This window comes from Phaenicophaeus curvirostris, chromosome 14 (genome assembly GCF_032191515.1).
Source record: "Phaenicophaeus curvirostris isolate KB17595 chromosome 14, BPBGC_Pcur_1.0, whole genome shotgun sequence".
NCBI classification, from domain to species: Eukaryota; Metazoa; Chordata; class Aves; order Cuculiformes; family Cuculidae; genus Phaenicophaeus; species Phaenicophaeus curvirostris.
The window spans coordinates 18,990,238-18,999,182 of NC_091405.1; the positions used below are offsets into that span (position 1 = coordinate 18,990,238).

General features: G+C 46.1%; 1 protein-coding gene across 1 annotated transcript; it reads left to right on the forward strand.

Annotated features, from left to right (window-relative positions):
- The first annotated feature begins 6,997 nt into the window (after positions 1 to 6,997).
- LOC138726808 (proteoglycan 4-like) lies at positions 6,998 to 8,437 on the forward strand. Its single transcript, XM_069868819.1, has 2 exons — positions 6,998 to 7,038; positions 7,627 to 8,437. Exons 1-2 carry the CDS (start codon positions 6,998 to 7,000, stop codon positions 8,435 to 8,437), a joined length of 852 nt encoding a protein of 283 aa, XP_069724920.1.
- The last annotated feature ends 508 nt before the right edge of the window (positions 8,438 to 8,945 follow it).

Genomic DNA, 8,945 nt, shown 5'->3' on the forward strand with positions numbered 1-8,945 from the left:
GGTACCTAAGAAAAGGACAACGTGCTTGAGAGCTTTGAGTTTTTCCTTGCTTAACGCGGAGGGTAATAAAGGTACGCGTTACAGCTCTGTGTGCGCTCGTGCCGGTCTTTCTTCTCACTCAAGTGTGTGAACGCCTTTCTGTTGTCGTGTTTCAATATGTATGAATATATACATATGAATTAATACTTAAAAGAATGATATAAACTAAACAGTTTTAGGAAGTAGCATTGCAATATGATTAGTATTGGTGTTCGCGATTTAACATTTCTTTTCCCACTAGATGAAGTTTCTAAGATTTGCAAGGTACGTGTCAAGGACGGGTATATAAATGGATTTTTATTTATTCACAACTCCAAGACTAATTGCTTCTCTTTGCCTGAAGGCCAAGAGATTGGTTTTAATATGACACTTCAAAAGTATTCATAGAACTACAGAGATACTAAGTGTCATTGTTTAAGAGAGAAATCTCGCTATGCTACTTGTGACCCCGAAAATAAAATCTTCCACTGTATATTGAATCCTAATGTTGTTTTTCAGAGTTTCACTTAAAGCTCAACTATTAAGACGTGCACAAAGGAAAATATTAAATAGCATGTAGTGAACAAAAGAGAACAAATACTGTTAGAACGGAACATAACTTATTTTCTCAACAACTCTATTATCCTCCCTAGAAAGCAATATAAAATTTACAGCAGAAGATTCCTGAGCTGGGTTGCAGGATATTGTAATTAAAAGTGATAAGTTATAACTTATCATAGGTGTTTTAAAAGTTCTTGGCCAAACGCCCAGCATGTGTTTATTAAGATAATAAATACTTCAAAATAAATACTTTGGATTTTTTTCTTACTGGCCGTTCTTTGTATTCTATGCGGGTGCTTAAAAATTGAATTGGACAGAATCCTTCTGTAAGCTGTTCTTTTATCTAATTGTTCCATAGCTCGCTCCCATCTTTTTTTCTATGAGCAGGTAAATCATTTATTGACACTCTTAAGACAGTGGGAAGGAGAAGCCATAAAGAACACCGGCTCATTTCCCCCCATTTATTTTGTGTTTTCCAAAGCCAACAAACTGTGTATCTTTTACAGGACAGAAAATGACTAGATTCAGTAAAGAAGCAGATTTGAAGGAATATAAATTTCCTATCAAAAAGATATTCCAAATATATTTTGAAATGATCAGATTTGAAATTTATTGACTGTGTGAAAAAAGTATCATGAATTGAAAAATAACGCCAACCTCTTCTACACTGTGCTGTATGAATTAGAGTAACAACAGCTTCCAGCTGGTATTGTTCTTGAAGGCCTTGTATGAATTTAATCTAGTAGCCCTCGTCCTCCCTTAGTCCTTGCTGTTTTCCTTAAGTGTCTTATCTTGAGGTTTGAGCCTGACCTCAGGACTTCTTATATTACATATCTTAACCTGAGGCTTGATCCTCGCTCCTTGGTGATGATACCGATATTCCCAGCAACTACAAAAAATGCAGGAGGAAATCCTTGGACTGCCTGACCCTCCCCTCTAAAGCACACCATGCTTTTAATGATAAAACAGTAAATAAGAGAGAAAATGGATCATTTCATGACATGTTTAAAGCAGATAAATGAAGATCAGGAGTTTATTCTTTTAAAATGCAGGAATCAATGTCTATATGTAGATTAATTCTCTTCCCGGTCGCAACGGTTAAGACACCACTGTGGTCTAGATGGACTTTGTTTAGGGAGAGAAGTTTTAAGTAAGAAATTGGTGCTTCTAAAGATGGACTCTGGCGCACCTTCAGTCAGCAGAGCCTACGTGACTTTGTTGCCTTCAGCAAGATTCCATGGCTGTGACTGTGTTTAGCCCTGTCTCCTAGACCACAGGGGCACCGGGGAGGAACGCATCCGAATGCAGAGAGCAGGCGGCCGTGGATCTTGTGACTAGCACCATCGCTCCCGTCACTGAAAATGAGATGGAAGCAGAAGGTGTGGAAGGCTGATGTTACGAATGCGTTGAGCTGCCGGAAAGGTTTGTTCTTGTGAGAAACCTGAAAACATTAAGTACCTTGAATTCCCAACACTCGCTACAGTCAGTTGACATCTAAGGAATAATAAAGAGGAAGAATTAAGGGCATCTCCAGTTGAAGCAAGTTTTTAAGCCAGTTGCAGTGCCAATCATTCTGGAACAGGAACTCGAGCCAAGGTTGGCTAATTAAGTGAAATAATTGTTTGTCATTTGTAGGCAGATAAGGGGGTTCCTGGGAGCAGTGAGCATGACTGTGCAAAGAACAAAATCTGATCATTAGGAAATCACCAAGTCTTGTCACTCTTTTCCCTTGAATGCTCTTCTATTCTTTTCAAGAAACAGCTTGCTGCTGAGTGACTTTACAAACCATTACTTTATTGACTAACTACAGATGGATTGTTTTTAAAACTATCCATTATCCAGCGTCTAGCTCATGACAACAGCGTGATACAAAGAAATCATCTGCCCTGGAAGGCCAAGATGAAATATCCTGTCAGGAAATACAGGATAGGAAAGGTTTGCCTGTCTCTTCTGCTTTCAACTGTTAAAAGCCAAAAAGAGTTTCCAGAATGAAATTTGCTTAATCAAGATGTCCCATGTTAGCATTCAGCTTTATATATTGCCATTTTGTTGTGTGCTCTCGCACCTCCTCTTAAGCGGTTACAATACTGAGGAATATTTTTAACCTGTCTAAGTAGTGTGCCTGGCGTTAGTTTTTAGCTACTTATTAAATGCAGCTTACCCATATTATATATGTCACAGAGAGGAAAAAAAACATTTTTATGGCTGAGTGTAATCCATTCATTGGTTTATTAGAGACACAAAGTACTCTGAAGAATGTCACAAATCCACACAGTGTCCCTGAGAGCTTGATTTTTGCATATGGATCGCTGACTTAGCTGAACGATGTATAAAATTCTGTGTAGCCAGGCAGCTCCCAGCTGAATACACTTCTAAGGGAGGTTATATGCATTGCTTCTGCCAGCAAAGGTCTGGAATATGTTAAACTGCAAAAATATCACTTAACAGAATACAGAGAACGAAGAAAAGAGCCATAATGATCCTTTTGTAGCAAATGATTTACTGTTTTTAGGATCTTTGGGCACAGACACATCTAGAATCATAGACGAACTGCTTCTTATTTACGTAGCAGCACTTCAGCATGCTTTTTCTTTGGCAAATAGCAGACTGAGGGGTCTGGATCATGCATGGCTGGGACAGAACCTGAGAGAGCAGCAGCTCAATAAAGCATCGTGACAATGACATGAAAATGGAAGAAAAAGAAAACGGAACAAATTCTTCCAGAGATGGAGGCCCTCCAGAGACAGATTCCAGAAAGGGACAGGGTAGTCAAAGAAAGACCAGCCAAAGTCTAATATTAGTGGCAGGGAAGGGAATATTTTCAACTGCTCCACTTTCAGATCTGCTCTAAATGAAAGGTGGTACGAGCTGTTGTGACCCCCAGAAAACAAGCTGAGTAGATAAATAAATTCTGGGAGCCAAGGGAATAACTTCTTGTCTGCTAAAACAGAAGCTGAGTCTAACAGCATGTGAAGATAGAATTAAGCACACACTTATGTTGCAAAATATCTAAATAATAGACAAAAAAACCCCACAACTGGAAGGGAGAAACTAAAAAATTAATTTAGGGTCATGATGTTCCCCTGTTGAATGAAATAAATAGTGAGTTGGAGTTTGTGGGACTGTGACTAACTCGCAAAATGAGACGCACCACAGAACAAAACTCATTGCTGCTAATAGTATGGAAGGGGAGCAATAACAGTGTTGCAGTCTAGGATTTCTGCATCCTACCCCCCCTCGATGTTATCCCTACCCACCTGTGATGCAGGCAGGCTCAGCTGGAGCGTTTCCACCACATGCCGTGGTGGAAACATGCTCCTACCAAATGGGTGATGCCGAGCGGTGCTGCTGCTCCTGGGCTGCTGGAGGAGGAGAGCTCGCAGCAGCCTCGGCGCCATTGTTCTAGCACAAAGAAGATGAGAGCTCTGAACCTGGCCAGCTGAGCGAGAGCCTATCCAAATCTCGCTATGCCAGAGACCCTTGGAAGGGAGGCAGTATGTCAGACATATGGTTGAAACATGCTGTGCTCCAGCCATCCTCGGCTAGCGTATGGTCTCCCGAGTACCACTGCCAGCTGGGCTCTAATTTACACTGGGCCTGAGAATCAGGGACCTTAGCAATCTCCCTGATGGTCTCTTCTCCTTTGCTTCACTGATTTCAGATATGCAGATATTCAGAGATTGTCGTTTCCCCTGCCTGGCATCCTTACGGGCAGACACAGGGGCATACGCTTCTTCACCTAAACGGTGTGTTTGGTTGAAAAAGCAGAGACCAATATTCTGTGAGAGCAACATTTCAGAATCCTGGCCCTGTAAAATTTTTAATATCCATGGTATCACCTCAGATGTTGTGCAAGGATGTGAAGGTAATAAAACAAGCGTCCCCAAATGTCTGCGGTAGAAACAGCATTCCCAAGTAGTAGAAATTGCACTTACCTGTTCTGTATTTTTGAGGATGCATGTGCTGCAGTGTCATTTTTCACGGGTTTGTGCTCTTAACTTCTTAAGGCTTGGATTTTTCCATGTTTCTGTTATGGATTTCTTCCCAGAGAAGAATGGGACGCCTTTTCCTGGTTGGAAGAAACTCCTTAAATATGCGGTTTATTTTTCATCACAAAGTACATATGGAATGGTGCACAGAGGAAAAAAAGTCTTTGTTGAACACTTGTTTAACCTTTAGTTCTAGTGTTTTATTACAGTGGCACAGCTTTTGCCACCTCGTTGTCCATCTTCAGTTTGAAAGGTTATTAAAGGATCTCAAATTTGTATTTTTACATCCGGTGTTTAGGTTCCAATTAGCCTTTGAGATGTGGAACACGCAGAAGGAATCTGTAAACAGATGAATTCAATACAATTCGAAATAAAAATGATTTGATGCTACTGGACCCAGCATAGTGCCCTTGTTAAAATGGCTTGTGGCAGCAATTACACAGTTACGGTTTTGTCCATTTTTGGAACATTATACTCATTCTGCTTTATGCAAAGGAACATTGTGCATGTTTAGTATGTTTTTGAATGTTATTCGGTGAAGCTTTCTGTCATCAAGACATCTTCTTGGAAAAAAGTGCAGGAAGATTTTCAGACATGAGATTCTTTGGTGAACAAAGGTATTCAAAAAGTCCTAGCATCAGTTGCACATTAATCCCTTATTTCTGAATGCGCTGTGTTATCAGTAGCTGAGGAGATCAGCCTTGGCTGCTCATCCACTTGCTCAGAAGTGGCTCTTCTTGTAGGACCTCATCTTGGAGTTAGTTTTCTAGACCACCTATATTTCCTCACAAGATATTCCTGAGTTACCATGTAATTTTCCTCAGAAGAACTGGTGATATAATAGTAAAAGAGTAAATTAACTGAACAAGCAGAAATGATCTTCAGTCAGCAGGAACATAAAGGTGTCCAAGGCCACATAATCCCGTCTATATCAACACGACCCTCCAGTCCCTTCCTTTCACTACTTTTCTGTTCAAGTCTTTCATCTCATTTCAGACGATACTGGGAATTTTTGGAGCAGCAATGCTTTTATGTGGCCCAACACACCAGGAACCAGTTTCTTACTTGGCTGCCAGCGTTCACCACATGATTGGTTGTAACAATTGTGTCATCAACTCTGGTGAGATGATGAAATGATAAGGGTTGTGACTAAAAATTACACTTGGGTCTGCGCTAGTATCCCATATTTCTTCTGCATTTACTGCTTTGCAGAGTTACGTTCTTCGGTCCCAGGCCTGAAATGCAAACGCAGACTTTTCCCCCAGGTGGGCCAGATGTTTACTTGCTTTTCACGAGCATCTACATCCATATTCCCAGAACGATGGTGGTGAACACAGATGTTTTGACTATGAAAAGGGCAGTTTTTCTAAGTGGATTAAAGGTTCTTCTTGCATGCATCAGGGGAAGGATGAAGCAGGGTGGGTGACTGCTGCAGTGGCTTTCCCAGGGTCGCTGGAGGGAGAGGCAGGGAAGCCACTCTCCTTTCTTTTCCCCTCGTCTCTCTCCATTTGGTGGACCTGGTAGGGAATAGTTCTGGATTAGGGGAAGGACTGGAGGCTGCTCTTAGAGGACATTTTGGCTGCAGTGTCACTTCTGTGTCCTGCCTTTGGCCCACTACACAAGTTTTGCCCTTCGTTTCTCCAAACGAAGACCCCCTTCCACATTGTCCTCCCGCGTGGCAGCTCCGCCACGGTGGAATAACAAGTCCCCGTCTCTCTTGTTATGCGACAAGGAACTAAAAATACCAACCCCACTGGAGTTGCTTCTACATTAAAGATGTAAGTGGAAGAAAAACCACTTTCAGAGCTTTTTTAGTTTAATTTTTAATTAATCTTAATTAATTTGAATTTTGAAGCAATCTGAAAAATAGTTTTAAATTAATATATATATATCAGGGTGTTTTCTCGCCCCTTTCTGGTGCTGAGAGTGTGAATAGCGCAGGGTAAGTGCTGTGGCTCCCACGTTGTGTTGCGGAAGGCCAGACAGGGCAGGTGGGGGGAACCGGAGGGTCGGCGTGACTGGAGGGCTGGGATAACGGGAGGGCCGGGAGGAATTCTCTGCTGCCTGGCACAGAAAGACCTGGGGCTGCTGGCTGACAGCAGCTGAACACGAGCCAGCAGTGGCCCAGGTGGCCAACAAGGCCAACCCCGGCCTGGCTTGGATCAGAAACAGCATGGCCGACGGGACCAGGGGAGGGATCGTCTCCCTGTACTCGGCACTGGTGATGCTGCGCCTCGAATCTTGTGTCCATTTTGGGTTCCTCACTACAAGAAGGACATTGAGGGTCTGGAGTGTGTCTGGAGAAGGGAACAGAGTTGGGGAAGGGGGTGGAGAACGAATGTTATGAGAGTGTCTGAGGGACCCTCGGTTGTTTAGTCTGGAGAAGAGGAGGCTGAGAGGAGTCCTCATCGCTCTCTGCAGCTCCCGGAATGGAGGCTGCCGTGAGGGGAGTGCTGGGCTCTTCCCTCAAGTAAGAAGGGATAGGATGAGAGGAAATGGCCTCAAGGGGAGGTTTGGATTGGATATCGAGAAAAATTCCTTCACAGAAAGGGTTCTCAGGCCCTGAAGAGGCTGCCCAGGGAGGTGGCGAGTCCCCGTCCCTGGAGGGGTGCACAAGGCGGGTGGGTGAGGTGCTGAGGGGCAGGCGATCGGTGCGATATGATGGCGGTGGGTGAGCTTTAAGGTCCCTCCCAACCCAACTCGTTCTATGATTCTGTGACACGGGCTCAGCAGCGGGCAGGTGCGGTCGGAGTCGATGATCTCAAAGCTCTTTTCCAACCCAGCGGTGCTGCGCTCTGTTCCACGGTTCTGTAGGCAGAGCCGGGGGTGCCGGGCTGACCCGGGGCGGCCGCATCTCCCGCCGTTCCCGTTGCCGTGGAAACCGGCGGCTGCTCCCGGGGCGGCGGGGATGGAGCCCCGGGGCGGGGGCACCGCGGGGAAGGGGGGGGGGGCTGCGGGATGGGGCTCCCGGCTGACCCCCACTGCCCCAGCCCCTGGCCTCGACTCCCAGACGGCCGCGCATTCCAGGTCCCAGACTGCCACTGACACTGGTTCCCAGCCAGCCTCGGACCCCAGATCCCAGCCGGCCTTGGACCCCAGATCCCAGCCAGCCTTGGACCCCAGATCCCAGCCGGCCTCAGACCCCAGATCCCAGCCAGCCTTGGACCCCAGATCCAAGCCAGCCGCTTCTCCCAGATCCCAGCCAGCCTCAAACCCCAGATCCCAGCCAACCTCAGACCCCAGATCCAAATCAGCCGCTCATCCCAGATCCCAGCCAACCTCAGATCCCAGATCCAAATCAGCCGCTCATCCCAGATCCCAGCCAGCCTCGGACCCCAGATCCAAATCAGCCACTCATCCCAGATCCCAGCCAGCCTCGGACCCCAGATCCAAATCAGCCGCTCATCCCAGATCCCAGCCAACCTCAGATCCCAGATCCAAATCAGCCACTCATCCCAGATCCCAGGCAGCCTCGGACCCCAGATCCAAATCAGCCACTCATCCCAGATCCCAGGCAGCCTCGGACCCCAGATCCAAACCAGCTGCTCATCCCAGATCCCAGCCAGCCTCGGACCCCAGATCCAAACCAGCTGCTCATCCCAGATCCCAGCCAGCCTCGGACCCCAGATCTCAGCCAGCCTTGGACCCCAGATCCAAGCCAGCTGCTCATCCCAGATCCCAGCCAGCCTTGGACCCCAGATCCAAGCCAGCTGCTCATCCCAGATCCCAGCCAGCGCCCGACCTCAGATCTGAACCAGCCACCCATCCCAGCTCCCAGCCAGCTTCTGACCCCAGCTCCCAGCCGTCTGCGAGGCTGCGTGGCAAGAGGTGTGTGGGGAGACACTCGAGAGCGCGGCCCTCAGAGGTAGGAATTCGTGGTGCTGATCAATGGCTGTGTGGCAGCCTAATCTGTGTTATGGGGCTCTCAGGAGTATTGTAGCAACAAAGGTATATTTTAGGGTTCAGTTAATTAAAAATTGCTTATTAATCTTCCTAGGTCCTGTGTTGTACTTAACTCTGCTGTTGTGCCACAGAAGAAATCTATCATATTTATACAGTTCCAGCGAGAGCTTGAGTAACCTCCTGTAGAGCTCCTTCCCTGCATGTTGCAGTCCCTCCTCATCAGATACTCCATGCTTGCTCTCCTCCTCCTGTCACTTGGACTCGTCGTAGCAGGAAAGGTAGGGCTTACACCTGCTTTTATCCATCGGTAGGAGAGCATCTCCCTAGATCCCTGGGAAGAGCAGCAGTGCTGGTTCCTGCTGCAGGCCTTGCTCTCAGGGAGTGGCATACGCCGCTCTTCTAACTGAGCTTGTAGGACTAAATTTTGAGGCGGGCTTAAGATTTTGGATATGCCGACATGCTGGGATAAAATTT

Bases quoted from the DNA above. Each gene is read 5' to 3' on its own strand.
- LOC138726808 (XM_069868819.1), top strand. From the start codon at position 6,998: ATGGAGGCTGCCGTGAGGGGAGTGCTGGGCTCTTCCCTCAA. The intron at 7,039-7,626 runs GTAAGAAGGGAT...ACTGGTTCCCAG, and splicing joins GTGCTGGGCTCTTCCCTCAA to CCAGCCTCGGACCCCAGATC.